The sequence below is a fragment of the Oncorhynchus gorbuscha genome, linkage group LG15, assembly GCF_021184085.1.
Source record: "Oncorhynchus gorbuscha isolate QuinsamMale2020 ecotype Even-year linkage group LG15, OgorEven_v1.0, whole genome shotgun sequence".
Taxonomy (NCBI): domain Eukaryota; kingdom Metazoa; phylum Chordata; class Actinopteri; order Salmoniformes; family Salmonidae; genus Oncorhynchus; species Oncorhynchus gorbuscha.
Window position 1 is genome coordinate 14,486,870 of NC_060187.1, and position 17,234 is coordinate 14,504,103.

Genomic DNA, 17,234 nt, shown 5'->3' on the forward strand with positions numbered 1-17,234 from the left:
TCACCACGCGCTCTCACCACTGGTGTCCCCCATGGCTCTGTTCTAGGCCCTCTCCTATTCTCGCTATACACCAAGTCACTTGGCTCTGTCATAACCTCACATGGTCTCTCCTATCATTGCTATGCAGACGACACACAATTAATCTTCTCCTTTCCCCCTTCTGATGACCAGGTGGCGAATCGCATCTCTGCATGTCTGGCAGACATATCAGTGTGGATGACGGATCACCACCTCAAGCTGAACCTCGGCAAGATGGAGCTGCTCTTCCTCCCGGGGAAGGACTGCCCGTTCCATGATCTCGCCATCACGGTTGACAACTCCATCGTGTCCCCCTCCCAAAGCGCTAAGAACATTGGCGTGATCCTGGACAACAACCTGTCGTTCTCAACCAACATCAAGGCGGTGGCCCGTTCCTGTAGGTTCATGCTCTACAACATCCGCAGAGTACGACCCTGCCTCACACAGGAAGCGGCGCAGGTCCTAATCCAGGCACTTGTCATCTCCCGTCTGGATTACTGCAACTCGCTGTTGGCTGGGCTCCCTGCCTGTGCCATTAAACCCCTTCAACTCATCCAGAACGCCACAGCCCGTCTGGTGTTCAACCTTCCCAAGTTCTCTCACGTCACCCCGCTCCTCCGTTCTCTCCACTGGCTTCCAGTTGAAGCTCGCATCCGCTACAAGACCATGGTGCTTGAGGGGAACGGCACCTCAGTACCTCCAGGCTCTGATCAGGCCCTACACCCAAACAAGGGCACTGCGTTCATCCACCTCTGGCCTGCTCGCCTCCCTACCACTGAGGAAGTACAGCTCCCGCTCAGCCCAGTCAAAACTGTTCGCTGCTCTGGCCCCCCCAATGGTGGAACAAACTCCCTCACGACGCCAGGACAGCGGAGTCAATCACCACCTTCCGGAGACACCTGAAACCCCACCTCTTTAAGGAATACCTAGGATAGGATAAGTAATCCCTCTCACCCCCCCCCCCTTTAAGATTTAGATGCACTATTGTAAAGTGACTGTTCCACTGGATGTCATAAGGTGAATGCACCAATTTGTAAGTCACTCTGGATAAGAGCGTCTGCTAAATGACTTAAATGTAATGTAAATGTAGAGTGGTAGAAAGTGGCTTTAGCAGCAGAGACAGAGGAGGAAAATGTAGAAAGGAGGGAGTGAAAGGATGCCAGGTCCGCAGGGAGGCGAGTTTTCCTCCATTTCCGCTCGGCTGCCCGGAGCCCTGGGCTCATGGATACACCTGAAACCGTGGCAGAGAGACAAGGACGGCTTTTCCACGTGAGACGCCATCCCCACTCACACCAAACAGGTGTTACTAACTCACCCAACAATGTAGCCAATGTTACCACTAACATAAATCACATAGAGCTTTCCTGCAGTCAATGACCAAAAGCGACCTCTTTGGCCTCGTGGGTGGACGGTTATTCATATTTTACAGTGACCACCTTTGCCGTGTGGATGGGGGCATCATCATCCTATGGGGGCATAGCCATGGTAGCCAAAATAATGGCCTGCCCAGTATTTTTAAACATGACCCTAAGCATGATGGGATGTTAATTGCTTAATTAACTCAGAAACCACTGTGTGGAAGCACCTGTTTTCAATATACTTTGTATCCCTCATTTATTTAAATGTTCCCATTATTTTGGCAGTTACCTGTAGATGTTCGTACAATAACAGACAGGCTGTTTAAAATGGCAGCAGCAATCAAAATGTTTACCACACGTTGGTTTTTCACTCCTCTAATTTCCTCACAATCACTCTAGCTGAGAGCAATGTGGGACAACAAACTACGTTTGTGTGTGTATGCGTGTGTGTGTATGCGTGTGTATGTGTGTGTGTGTGCGCGGCATGTGTTCAGGTTGATGATTACACTGTGTATAAGACAGTAGTTTTGGAATTGTTAGTTAGATTACTTGTTGGTTATTACTGCATTGTCGGAACTAGAAGCACAAGAATTTCGCTACACTCGCATTAACATCTGCTAACCACGTGTATGTGACAAATAACATTTGATTTGATTTGATTTTTGATTCTGATGATTATGTGTGTTTGAAGTAGAACATGGGGGGCCTGGAAGACAATGCTGAGCCTCTGGATACAATTACAACACAACTGAGCTCATTAAATGGTGTGGAAACCCTCAACCCTCTCTCGCTGCAAGCTAGCTGGCACACACACACACACACACACACACACACACACACACACACACACACACACACACACACACACACACACACACACACACACACACACACACACACACACACACACACACACACACACACACACTGGCGTATAGCACAGAGCTAGCTGGCACAGACAGTACACACACACACACACACACACACACACACACACACACACACACACACACACACACACACACACACACACACACACACACACACACACACACACACACACACACACACACACACACACACACACACACACACACCCTGGCGTATAGCACAGAGCTAGCTGGCACAGACAGTACACACACACACACACACACACACACACACACACACACACACACACACACACACACACACACACACACACACACACACACACACACACACACACACACACACACACACACACACACACACACACACACACACACACACACACACACACACCCTGGCGTATAGCACAGAGCTAGCTAAGGCTCCCCAGGGCCTTAGTCTGTACTTCCACAAGACTTAATGAGATCAATGTGAGAAAGTTACACAGCAAGGACAGAGAATAAGACAGTGTAATGAATGAATAAACCCTGTTTACAGCCTAGTCAGCCAGTTAAAGACACAGTTATTTACATGGGATTCCCAGTCCATTAAATGAGTTCTCTATACTGTATTACAGGGACATTGAGATACACAGAACTTACAAAAGGAGGACACGTTCTCTTTCCGTGACTACGACTGACCAGGTAAATCCAGGTGAAAGCTATGATCCCTTATTGATGTCAGTTGTTAAATCCACTTCAGTCAGTGTAGATGAAGGGGAGGAGACCCATTAAAGAAGGATTTTAAACCTGGACTGTGTAGCTATGTGTGTCATTCAGAGGGTGAACGGGCATGACAAAATATTTTAGTGCCTTTGAAAGGGGTATGGTAGTAGGTGCCAGGTGTACGGGTTTGTGTCAAGAACTGCAACGCTGCTGGGTTTTTCAACCTCAACAGTTTCCTGTGTGTATCAAGAATGGTAACACCACACAAAAGACATCTATCCAACTTGACCCAACTGTGGGAAGTATTAGAGTCAACATGGGCCAGCATCCCTGTGGAACGATTTGACACTTTGTAGAGTCCATGACTAATTGAGGCTGCAACTCCATGTTAGAAAGGTGTTCCTAATGTTTAGTAGACTCAGTACAGATGGGCTGAGTGAGGGAGGGGATGTTGTGTTGGTTAGATAGTTGTGGCTCTGCCTCTGCATGTGGTAGTAATAGGATTCTGTATCCAATATTCTTTGGGCCAGATCGGTGCGTTTTGTAAGCAATGTACAGTAATTCAAGTCAGACATTTTCTCAAATGTCAGTGACGCTCCTCAGAACAATGGTGGAATACACAGAGCAGAGGTTCACCATCAAAGGGCACACTGTTGTGTATTCTCCCTACTGTGTTATGTGTCTCCATGTGAGTTATGTGTGGTAGGGGACTCGATCTTCAATTCTATCTTCTGGGCCAAAACACAACAAGAAGGAAAAGAGAGGGGGAAGAAACTAACTGCATATCTCATCTGTTCTTGGAGGACGTCCAACACTTTCATCTGTCCGTGCTTCACTACATGTGTTCCACCTCTAGCCATCGCAATCAATAGCCATCACAGACACGTGGAGGCCCCTGGCCTATCAGAGTCAATGAACAGAGACAGACTACGAGCTCTCTGTGCCAAGACAGGAGACAGCTCAGTATCATGGAGATAAAGCTATTGGACCTGGGCCAGAGTGATCTCGTGGTAAATAACGCCTGAACAAGTTTTAGTGACTGTCAACATGTGATGAGAATATTACGAACAGAATAGAATCAGCTTGATATTAATTATTTAAATAGCGTGCAATTTTTTGTGACTGGGAAGTCGAACATATTTAATCAACCAAAGCATATTTCTAGAATATCAGGATATCACAATAATATTATGACTTTGTAGTTCATACATCTACTTAGAAACCTCCTGGCACGTCTTCTACAGTAGCTACTAAGACATATAGGACTCCTGACACCTATCCTACCTTGTTGTTTGTTGGCAGCAGCCTTCTGTCCAGGGGAGTAGAATGCAGACAGGGCACTGAGGGAGCTGACCAGCTGGCTCTGGATGGAGCTCATCTTAGACGGCCCTGACTTCCCTGCTGATTTGCCCGTTGAAGGCTTCCCCTGCCCGGCTGCAAGCTTCTGGGTGCTGGGGCTGGAGGTCTCCTGCTTGTCCGGCTTCTCTTGGCTGCTACCCAGCTGGGCCCACTGCTCGTTAATCAGCCCTGTGAGGCGTGTTACTACCTGGCCTAATGCTGGGTTGGAGCCCCGACGAGGGTCTTGGGTCTGAGGCTGGGCCTGGGGCTGCACAGACTCCTTCTGACCTGGTTGAGGCTGGGTCTGGCTGGAAGAGGGGGTGGGTGCTGCTACTGGGCTCTCTGGGACTACGGGAGTTTCTTTCACCACACTAACAGTGTGGACCAGAGGACAGAGACAGGGGAAAGAGACTTCTGTGACCACACTCTCTTCTATGACCACACTCTCTTCTGTGACTGCATTGTCTTCTGTGACCACACTCTCTTCTGTGACTGCATTGTCTTCTGTGACCACACTCTCTTCTGTGACCACACTCTCTTCTGTGACTGCATTGTCTTCTGTGACCACAGTCTCTTCTGTGACTGCATTGTCTTCTGTGACCACACTCTCTTCTGGGACCACACTCTCTTCTGTGACCGCATTGTCTTCTGTGATCACACTCTCTTCTGTGACCGCATTGTCTTCTGTGACCACACTCTCTTCTGTGACCACACTGTCAATGACCATACCCTCTGTGGTCATACTCTGTTTAAGCACACTTTCAGTCATTGTAATTTGTTCAACTGCATTCTCTACTACCACTTCTTGTCTCTTTGTTACCATTATTTCTGTGTTAACATTTTCTGTGACCACATTCTCTGTGACCATACTTTCTGTGTCCACACATTCTATAATCACAAAACCTTCTTCAGTTACTGCACTCTCAGTGATATCCCCATTTTTGACAGCACTTTCTGCTCCAGAAATTTCTGTGACCGCACTTTCTATGGCTGCACTTACTATAGCTGCACTTTCTATCTCTATAGCTCTATGTGGGGTATTGCTAGTCTCACCTCTGTCTCTCTCTGTCTCTGTTTGCTGGTCTGCACTCTGTGCTGCCTCTGTCTCTGTCACCTGGTCCACTGTACTCACTCTCTCTGTCTCTGTCCCCTGGTCCATGCTATTAGCCCTGTGTCTTGCTGGTCTCACTGGACGTACAGGTGCTGTCTGTGTCTCTGTCAGCTGGTTCATAGTATCCACTGTCTCTTTCCCATGGTCTACACTGACTCCTGCCTGTATTTGTGTCTCTCTACATTGGTCCACACTGTTAGCCCTGTGTCTTGCTGGTCTCACTGGACGTACAGGTGCTGTGTCTGTCATCTGGTCCACACTGACTACTGTCTGTGTCTCAGTCCCCTGGTCTAATCTGTCACCAGGCGGTGTCTCTGCCACCTGGTTTACAGTGTTCACTCTCTCTGTCTCTGCCACCTGGTTTACAGTGTCCACTCTCTCTGTCTCTGCCACCTGGTTTACAGTGTCCACTTTCTCTGTCTCTGTCACCTGGTTTACAGTGTCCACTTTCTCTGTCTCTGTCACCTGGTTTACAGTGTCCACTTTCTCTGTCTCTGTCACCTGGTTTACAGTGTCCACTCTCTCTGTCTCTGCCACCTGGTTTACAGTGTCCACTTTCTCTGTCTCTGCCACCTGGTTTACAGTGTCCACTTTCTCTGTCTCTGTCACCTGGTTTACAGTGTCCAATCTCTCTGTCTCTGTCACCTGGTTTACAGTGTTCACTCTCTCTGTCTCTGTCCCCTGATCCACACTGTTGCCCCTTGGTCTGACTGGGCATGCAATAATCATCTCTGTCTCGCCCACCTGGTTCACCGCTTCCACTCTCTCCGTCTCTGTCCCCTGGTCCACACTGTTAGCTCTCTCTCTGATTAAACATATCACTATCCTCTCTGTATCAGTCTCCTGCTCCACCACATCAGCCCTCTCTGACTCTGTCCCCTGGTTTATAATGACCACTCTCTCGGTCTCTGTCTGCTGGTCCACACTGGTCCTCCTACTTGTATGTCTCTCCCCACACACCTCCTCCTTTCCCTCTCTCCCTCCCTCGCTTAGCTGAAGTATCCTCTCCTGCTTCATCCTGTTGTCCTCTACCTGTTGTCTGAGGAGACTGTTGGTTTCCTCCAGCTCTTCACTGGCCTGACTTAACTTAGCCTCTAGTGTTACTAGCTTAGCCTGGAGCTGTTCGATGCTGAGGAGATCCCCCTCACCACTGACTCCCTCTATGACTTGCACAATCACTCCTCTCTCTGAAGCTTCTGGTGCTTTCTGTACTGTAACGTCCTCTGATAGCTCTGCTGTTTTCTCTAATGGATTCACCAATGCCTCTCTTTGTCGGTCTGGTCCATCTAATGCCTGTGCTGCAAAAAGCCTATCTGCTTCTGCTTCTTGTGCAGTACTTCTTAAGGATTCCTGTTGTGTTTCTGTCTCTGACGCAGTGCTTTCCGCTCTCCTGGTATCAACTACTGCTCCAGACCCCGGCGGCTGAGGATCAATGATCTGAGCCGGAGAGGGCGAGGCACGTTGTGGGGGGGGTGGAGCCTGGGGCTTGGTTTGGGCCTGCAGCCTGAGGATCAGATGCTCTCTCTCCTCCCTCAGTGAGCAGATCTGGGACTTGAGCTCTGGGATGGTCCTCACCATATCCTCCAGCTCTCTGACCCTCTTCAGGGCCGCGGTGATCTGCTGGTGCAGCCCCGACCTGTCCTGGGGCACAGCGCGGAATACGTTCTCAGATGAGCCGTTCTCGGTTCTCTCGTCCCCGGACTCAGAGGCCTTCCTGTGAGGGATGGTAATGGGCATGCTGGAAGTCCGGAGGAGGTTGGGCCTCCCCAGGGGCTTCTCGGCTGACACACCAGCCCCTGCCTCCTCCCTGGGCCTGGCCGGGGATAAGCCACTCCCCTGCGCTCTGCTGCTCTGGCTCTGCCCCCCCGCCATACCACTGCCTCCATCACTGGCTCTAAAATCCAAGAACTGCTGGACCTCTGTGACTCTGCCCCGGGGCTTGGGTCCCAGAGTAGAGGTGGAAGACCAGGTGTCCTTGGGGGCCGAACGTGCCCCATGCCCAGGCAGGCTGAAGTTCCTGGGCAGGGTGCTGAACTTAGGAGGACCCCTGGCCTTGCGCTGGATGTGGACCCGCTTGATGGTGTTGCCTTTCTCGATGTCGTCCACATATTTGAGGAAGTCGAGGTCCAGGTGGAAGCCGTAGGGGGTCTCTACGGAGTAGGGCAGCTGCTTCTTCTGACCCCCACCTCCACTCTCTCCTCCGGCCTTAGGGTAGCCATTGGCTGAAATATGAAGAGAGGGTTTTTTTAGTATTCACACTGATTCCCATGCATTCAGGGATTTGTTGTAGAGTACTCTCCGGCCATAGAAGAGAAAGCAAAACATGAAGCACATCCCAGTATCCCATTAGTTGATAATACACTACAACCTTTGTATATATTGATATGTATATGATAGGGTTGATAGGGATAGTATATGATAGGGTCGATAGGGATAGCCTATGACAGGGTTGATAGGGATAGCCTATGACGGGGTTGATAGGGATAGCCTATGACGGGGTTGATAGGGATAGCCTATGACAGGGTTGATAGGGATAGTATATGATAGGGTCGATAGGGATAGTATATGATAGGGTCGATAGGGTCGATAGGGATAGCCTATGACGGGGTTGATAGGGATAGAAAGAATATGAAGAATATGCCATTTAGCAGACGCTTTTATCCAAAGCGACTTACAGTCATGTGTGCATACATTCTACGTATGGGTGGTCCCGGGAATCGAACCCACTACCCTGGCGTTACAAGTGCCATGCTCTACCAACTGAGCTACAGAAGGACCACTATATGATAGGGTTGATAGGGATAGTATATGATAGGGTTGATAGGGATAGCCTATGACAGGGTTGATAGGGATAGTATATGATAGGGTTGATAGGGATAGTCTATGACAGGGTTGATAGGGATAGTATATGATAGGGTTGATAGGGATAGTATATAATAGGGTTGATAGGGATAGCCTATGACAGGGTTGATAGGGATAGTATATGATAGGGTTGATAGGGATAGTCTATGACAGGGTTGATAGGGATAGTATATGATAGGGTTGATAGGGATAGTATATAATAGGGTTGATAGGGATAGCCTATGACAGGGTTGATAGGGATAGCCTATGACAGGGTTGATAGGGATAGTATATGATAGGGTTGATAGGGATAGCCTATGACAGGGTTGATAGGGATAGTATATAATAGGGTTGATAGGGATAGCCTATGACAGGGTTGATAGGGATAGTATATGATAGGGTTGATAGGGATAGCCTATGACAGGGTTGATAGGGATAGCCTATGACAGGGTTGATAGGGATAGTATATGATAGGGTTGATAGGGATAGCCTATGACAGGGTTGATAGGGATAGTATATGATAGGGTAGATAGGGATAGTATATGATAGGGTTGATAGGGATAGTGCACATGAATCAACATTTCGAGAAAAGGGACTACTGTGACTACAGCACCAGAGCTGTCAGTAATTGCATTTCTTTCAGTTTTAGTATTACACTGTTGCTACTTCGCTCTTCAACCAAGGACCAACTGAAGAGAGAAGGATGACGATATTCAGCCACAATACCATTTATTATTAAAACCAGCAACTAATGCGTTTTGGCTCGTTGCCTTCATCAGCTTGTTGCCTTACAGTTTTAGTATTCACAGTCCCCCCTATATAGATGCAGCCAGGGACAGGATGTACACTATATTACTTTGCATAAACCCTATAAGAGTCTAGGATGTAATTATCTTTCTGTGATTAGGATGAAACACATTTACACTCATTAGTATGCAAAACTCAACTCAGCTTAGCTTTGCTGTGTCAACGTACATTCGATTACAGGCTGAAAATGGCTAGAAACAAAGCACTTTCTTCTGAAACTCGTCAGTCTATTCTTGTTCTGAGAAATGAAGGATATTCCATGTGAGAAATTGCCAATAAACTGAAGATCTCGTACAACGCTGTGCACTACTCCCTTCACAGAACAGCGCAAACTGTCTCTAACCAGAATAGAAAGAGAAGTGGGAGGCCCCGGTGCACCACTGAGCAAGAGGACAAGTACATTTGATTGTCTAGTTTGAGTAACAGACACCTCACAAGTCCTCAACTGGCAGCTTTATTAAATAGTACCAGCAAAACACCAGTCTCAACATCAACAGTGAAGAGGTGACTCCAGGATGCTGGCTTCTAGGCAGACTTCCTCTGTCCAGTGTCTGAGTTATTTTGCCCATCTTAATCTTTTCTTTTTATTGGCCAGTCTAAGATATGGCATTTTCTTTGCAACTCTGCCTAGAAGGCCAACAATCCCGGAGTCGCCTCTTCACTGTTGACGTTGAGACTGGCAATTTCTCGCATGGAATAGCGTTCATTTCTCAGAACAAGAATAGACTGACAAGTTTCATGTTTCTGGCCATTTTGAGCCTGTAATCGAACCCACAAATGCTGATGCTCCAGATACTCAACTAGCTACCAGAACGTGCCATTTAAACACAGGAGTGATGGTTGCTGATAATGGGACTCCTATTTAGATATTGTAGATATTCCATTAAAATCAGCCGTTTCCTGTCATTTACAACATTAACAATGTCTCCACTGTATTTCTGATCAATTTGATGTTATTTTAATGGACAAAAAATAGCTTTTCTTTATAAAACAAGGACATTTCTAAGTGACCCAAAAACCTTTCAACGGTAGAGTATGCATAATGAGACAGGCGGATAGTGTTTAGCACAGCAAGAATATTAGGAAGAGAAAAGTCTTGTTCGCTACCCCTTCCTCTTACCCCTGACCCTTCACTGATTGCAGCTCTGTAAGGTGGAAGCAATATAGTGCAAGTCAGTGGAGGCTGCTGAGGGGAGGACGGCTCACAATAATGTCTGGATTGGAGCGAATGGAATGGCATCAAACACCTGGAAACCATGGAAACCATGTGTTGGATGTATTTGATGCCATTCCACTGATTCTGCTCCAGTCATTATCACGAGCCCATCCTCTCCGACCTCCTGTGCTGGAGCTTTACCACTACACTGCTTTCTTCTCCAGGACCCTCAGGCATGCTATCACACAGGGGTTAGGGCAGAAGGGGATGGATTTGGGAACGACTGTGTGACTTTTAACTTACCAGTTTTCCTGTCCATCGCTGTATTAGTTCAGGGTCATGGACTTCTCTGCTGTCAGAGAGGGGGCAACCTGGAAAAGAGAATGGAAGTCTGTGAGCAACTGAAATAACACGGAATATCAACACTGGCCAACTGTTTGTAATACAACCTCTGTTTTGTTTTAAATAAGCTTTTTTTTAGATGAGAAGAGCGTATGTGAAATAACTTGTTGCAGCTACCCGTGATAGTTTGTTGCTAATGAGAGAAACATCGTGTCCACAACCTCTCCACTGTGTCATTGTCTAAAAGAGTGAGAGAGACCCTCGGTGGCCATTAGAACTCACCACAACACTGACAAGGGCTACAGTTTCATCCAACTAATTAGGAAAATGTTCCATCTGGATGCCATTTTGTGTGTTTTGTTCCAGTTCGAGCTGCCAAGAAACTGAAGCCTGCGGCTTTTTACGAGGGGCCTTGCATGAGGCAATTGTGATGGAAAAATCAAATCATTCAAATCAACAAAAAACAAAAATCACATTCTTGGTGAACAACAGGTGTAGACTAACAGTGAAATTCTTCCCAACAATGCAGAGAGGAAAATAGAAAATAATAACACAAGGAATAATAACAACTCAGAGATTTGGGTCAAAACTTTCAGAGGTTTATGCTTTTAAATGTAATATCCAATATTACTAATAATACACAGTAAAGGCAAGGATGTTCCCAAAGCCTTCCCAGGCTTTAAAGATTGAACCCATTTAAAATAGCACACCCTTAGGCCTGCAGCAAAATATAAATCGCTAAACAGTTGAGCAGATAAACACACCATTCCCATGTAAATTAGTTCGGGTGAAAGAAAAAGGGCGACTCAGAAGAACACGTCCTTCTCAAAGCCTGTTTTAGTGAGAGATGAAGTGTAAACTGGAACCCGGCAGACAGGAGTGAATTCCAGTGCAATAAACAATTTTATGAGTATTATAAGAGCATGCAATTCAAATCAAACCCTTATCTAATCTACTTATCTATGCTACTTACAGTGGAGAGAACAAGTATTTGATACACTGCCAATTTTGCAGGTTTACCTACTTACAAAGCACGTAGAGGTCTGTAATTTTTATCATCGGTACACTTCAACTGTGAGAAACGGAATCTAAAACAAAAATCCAGAAAATCACATTGTATGATTTTTAAGTAATTAATTTGCATTTTATTGCATGACATAAGTATTTGATCACCTACCAACCAGTAAGAATTCCGGCTCTCACAGACCTGTTAGTTTTTCTTAAGAAGCCCTCCTGTTCTCCACTCATTACCTGTATTAACTGCACCTGTTTGAACTTGTTACCTGTATAAAAGACACCTGTCCACACACTCAATCAAACAGACTCCAACCTCTCCACAATGGCCAAGACCAGAGAGCTGTGTAAGGACATCAGGGATACAATTATAGACCTGCACAAGGCTGGGATGGGCTACAGGACAATAGCCAAGCAGCTTGGTGAGAAGGGAACAACTTTTGCCGCAATTATTAGAAAATGGAAGAAGTTCAAGATGACGGTCTATCACCCTCGGCCTGGGGCTCCATGCAAGATCTCACCCCGTGGGGCATCAATGTTCATGAGGAAGGTGAGGGATCAGACCAGAACTACATGGCAGGACTTGATCAATGACCTGAAGAGAGCTTGGACCAAAGTCTCAAAGAAAACCATTAGTAACACACTACGCCGTCATGGATTAAAATCCTGCAGCGCACGCAAGGTCCCCCAGCTCAAGCCAGCGCATGTCCAGGCCCGTCTGAAGTTTGCCAATGACCATCTGGATGATCCAGAGGAGGAATGGGAGAAGGTCATGTGGTCTGATGAGACAAAAATTTAGCTTTTTGGTCTAAACTCCACTCGCCGTGTTTGGAGGAAGAAGAAGGATGAGTACAACCCCAAGAACACCATCCCATGCTTCATGGGTGGTGGAAAGAGGTGGAAACATCCTTCTTTGGGGATGTTTTTCTGCAAAGGGGACAGGATGACTAAACCGTATTGAGGGGAGAATGGATGGGGCCATGTATCGCGAGATCTTGGCCAACAACCTCCTTCCCTCAGTAAGAGCATTGAAGATGGCTCGTGGCTGGGTCTTCCAGCATGACAACTACCCGAAACCCACAGCCAGGGCAACTAAGGAGTGGCTCCGTAAGAAGCATCTCAAGATCCTGGAGTGGCCTAGCCAGTCTCCAGACCTGAACCCAATAGAAAATCTTTGGGGGGAGCTGAAAGTCTGTATTTCCCAGCGACAGCCCCGAAACCTGAAGGATCGGGAGAAGGTCTGTATGGAGGAGTGGGCCAAAATCCCTGCTGCAGTGTGTGCAAACCTGGTCAAAAACTACAGGAAACGTATGATCTCTGTAATTGCAAACAAAGGTTTCTGTACCAAATATTAAGTTCTGCTTTTCTGATGTATCAAATACTTATGTCATGCAATAAAATGCAAATGAATTACTTAAAAATCATACAATGTGATTTTCTGAATTTTTGTTTTAGATTCCGTCTCTCACAGTTGAAGTGTACCTATGATAAAAAATACAGACCTCTGCATGCTTTGTAAGTAGGAAAACCTGCAAAATCGGCAGTGTATCTCCCCACTGTATCTATCCTAATTATCTATGCTACTTATCTATCCTACTTATCTAATCTACTTATGTTTAATCTACTTATCTAATCTACTTATCTATGCTACTTATGCTATCCTATTTATCTATACTACTTATGCTATGCTACTTATGCTATTCTACTAATCTATGCTACTTGTATCAATCCTTATGATTGCTTTCTCACCTTAAATGTGTTTTATCATCATAATGGAAGACTTTAGGCTCTTGAGCACTTTCCTGAGCTTTTCTTATTACCTTCCTGCAGCTTAGTACCATCACAACCCCCTTAATAATGCACAAAGAACAAAACACCTTTGAAGCCTAAGGCAAAGAACAAATTGTAAGTGACAATCTCTACTCATTCTGCTTTAATGACTTTGGGGAGAACAGAGGAAGCATCTTTCTACCCGACAACAAATGTCCTGTATCTGTGAACAATACACACTGGAACGGTGGTGCTGGGGAAAGACTGTGTGCTTAGAGTAGACGTGGGCTGTTTACCATCAGAGTACAGCACAGGAATATGCTACAATACACAGGCACCGCATTGGATGGCAAGGCCATCGATCAAAATGACAGCCAATCCACACAGGAACCTGATCTCGGATCAATAACAACCTCTAGCTGGACTGCCTCCATAAATAAGCCCCAAACAATAAAGCAAAGCAAAGCAATGTGAGATCTAGAGCAGAACTGTCTCTGTGTTTCTACCCTGTCCAGTCATATCTCTCAGCCCTTTACCAGTCCTATCTCTATCTCTCAGCCCTTTACCAGTGATATCTCTATCTCTCAGCCCTTTCCAGTCATATCTCTATCCCTCAGCCCTTTACCAGTCATATCTCTATCCCTCAGCCCTTTACCAGTGATATCTCTATCTCTCAGCCCTTTCCAGTCATATCTCTATCTCTCAGCCCTTTCCAGTCATATCTCTATCCCTCAGCCCTTTCCAGTCATATCTCTATCCCTCAGCCCTTTACCAGTCATATCTCTATCCCTCAGCCCTTTACCAGTGATATCTCTATCTCTCAGCCCTTTCCAGTCATATCTCTATCTCTCAGCCCTTTCCAGTCATATCTCTATCCCTCAGCCCTTTACCAGTCATATCTCTATCCCTCAGCCCTTTACCAGTGATATCTCTATCTCTCAGCCCTTTCCAGTCATATCTCTATCTCTCAGCCCTTTCCAGTCATATCTCTATCCCTCAGCCCTTTCCAGTCATATCTCTATCCCTCAGCCCTTTACCAGTCATATCTCTATCTCTCAGCCCTTTACCAGTGATATCTCTATCTCTCAGCCCTTTCCAGTCATATCTCTATCTCTCAGCCCTTTCCAGTCATATCTCTATCCCTCAGCCCTTTACCAGTCATATCTCTATCTCTTAGCCCTTTACCAGTCATATCTCTATCCCTCAGCCCTTTACCAGTCATATCTCTATCTCTCAGCCCTTTACCAGTCATATCTCTATCTCTCAGCCCTTTACCAGTCATATCTCTATCCCTCAGCCCTTTACCAGTCATATCTCTATCCCTCAGCCCTTTACCAGTCATATCTCTATCCCTCAGCCCTTTACCAGTCATATATCTATCTCTCAGCCCTTTACCAGTCATGTCTCTATCCCTCAGCCCTTTACCAGTCATATCTCTATCCCTCAGCCCTTTACCAGTCATATCTCTATCCCTCAGCCCTTTACCAGTCATATCTCTATCCCTCAGCCCTTTACCAGTCATATCTCTATCCCTCAGCCCTTTACCAGTCATATCTCTTAGCCCTTTACCAGTCATATCTCTATCTCTCAGCCCTTTACCAGTCATATCTCTATCCCTCAGCCCTTTACCAGTCATATCTCTATCCCTCAGCCCTTTACCAGTCATATCTCTATCCCTCAGCCCTTTACCAGTCATATCTCTATCCCTCAGCCCTTTACCAGTCATATCTCTATCCCTCAGCCCTTTACCAGTCATATCTCTATCCCTCAGCCCTTTACCAGTCATATCTCTTAGCCCTTTACCAGTCATATCTCTATCCCTCAGCCCTTTACCAGTCATATCTCTATCCCTCAGCCCTTTACCAGTCATATCTCTATCTCTCAGCCCTTTACCAGTGATATCTCTATCTCTCAGCCCTTTCCAGTCATATCTCTATCCCTCAGCCCTTTACCAGTCATATCTCTATCCCTCAGCCCTTTACCAGTGATATCTCTATCTCTCAGCCCTTTCCAGTCATATCTCTATCTCTCAGCCCTTTCCAGTCATATCTCTATCCCTCAGCCCTTTCCAGTCATATCTCTATCCCTCAGCCCTTTACCAGTCATATCTCTATCCCTCAGCCCTTTACCAGTGATATCTCTATCTCTCAGCCCTTTCCAGTCATATCTCTATCTCTCAGCCCTTTCCAGTCATATCTCTATCCCTCAGCCCTTTACCAGTCATATCTCTATCCCTCAGCCCTTTACCAGTGATATCTCTATCTCTCAGCCCTTTCCAGTCATATCTCTATCTCTCAGCCCTTTCCAGTCATATCTCTATCCCTCAGCCCTTTCCAGTCATATCTCTATCCCTCAGCCCTTTACCAGTCATATCTCTATCTCTCAGCCCTTTACCAGTGATATCTCTATCTCTCAGCCCTTTCCAGTCATATCTCTATCTCTCAGCCCTTTCCAGTCATATCTCTATCCCTCAGCCCTTTACCAGTCATATCTCTATCTCTTAGCCCTTTACCAGTCATATCTCTATCCCTCAGCCCTTTACCAGTCATATCTCTATCTCTCAGCCCTTTACCAGTCATATCTCTATCTCTCAGCCCTTTACCAGTCATATCTCTATCCCTCAGCCCTTTACCAGTCATATCTCTATCCCTCAGCCCTTTACCAGTCATATCTCTATCCCTCAGCCCTTTACCAGTCATATATCTATCTCTCAGCCCTTTACCAGTCATGTCTCTATCCCTCAGCCCTTTACCAGTCATATCTCTATCCCTCAGCCCTTTACCAGTCATATCTCTATCCCTCAGCCCTTTACCAGTCATATCTCTATCCCTCAGCCCTTTACCAGTCATATCTCTATCCCTCAGCCCTTTACCAGTCATATCTCTTAGCCCTTTACCAGTCATATCTCTATCTCTCAGCCCTTTACCAGTCATATCTCTATCCCTCAGCCCTTTACCAGTCATATCTCTATCCCTCAGCCCTTTACCAGTCATATCTCTATCCCTCAGCCCTTTACCAGTCATATCTCTATCCCTCAGCCCTTTACCAGTCATATCTCTATCCCTCAGCCCTTTACCAGTCATATCTCTATCCCTCAGCCCTTTACCAGTCATATCTCTTAGCCCTTTACCAGTCATATCTCTATCCCTCAGCCCTTTACCAGTCATATCTCTATCCCTCAGCCCTTTACCAGTCATATCTCTATCTCTCAGCCCTTTACCAGTCATATCTCTATCTCTCAGCCCTTTACCAGTCATATCTCTATCCCTCAGCCCTTTATCATATCTCTATCCCTCAGCCCTTTACCAGTCATATCTCTATCCCTCAGCCCTTTACCAGTCATATCTCTATCCCTCAGCCCTTTACCAGTCATATCTCTATCCCTCAGCCCTTTACCAGTCATATCTCTATCCCTCAGCCCTTTACCAGTCATATCTCTTAGCCCTTTACCAGTCATATCTCTATCCCTCAGCCCTTTACCAGTCATATCTCTATCCCTCAGCCCTTTACCAGTCATATCTCTATCCCTCAGCCCTTTACCAGTCATATCTCTATCTCTCAGCCCTTTACCAGTCATATCTCTATCTCTCAGCCCTTTACCAGTCATATCTCTATCTCTCAGCCCTTTACCAGTCATATCTCTATCTCTCAGCCCTTTACCAGTCATATCTCTATCTCTCAGCCCTTTACCAGTCATATCTCTATCCCTCAGCCCTTTACCAGTCATATCTCTATCCCTCAGCCCTTTACCAGTCATATCTCTATCCCTCAGCCCTTTACCAGTCATATCTCTATCTCTCAGCCCTTTACCAGTCATATCTCTATCTCTCAGCCCTTTACCAGTCATATCTCTATCCCTCAGCCCTTTACCAGTCATATCTCTA

At 46.2% G+C, this 17,234-nt stretch overlaps 1 protein-coding gene across 1 annotated transcript in view; it reads right to left on the bottom strand.

Annotated features, from left to right (window-relative positions):
* The window catches only part of kank4 (KN motif and ankyrin repeat domains 4), a 156,944-nt gene that overhangs the window by 36,720 nt on the left and 102,990 nt on the right, over nt 1-17,234 (bottom strand). Inside the window, exons 4-5 of the mRNA XM_046299836.1 lie at nt 10,528-10,595; nt 4,256-7,642 (exon numbers count right to left, since the gene is read on the bottom strand). Coding sequence (XP_046155792.1) covers nt 4,256-7,642; nt 10,528-10,543 — 3,403 coding nt within the window. The 5' untranslated portion in view covers nt 10,544-10,595. The remainder of the gene's footprint in view (nt 1-4,255; nt 7,643-10,527; nt 10,596-17,234) is intronic.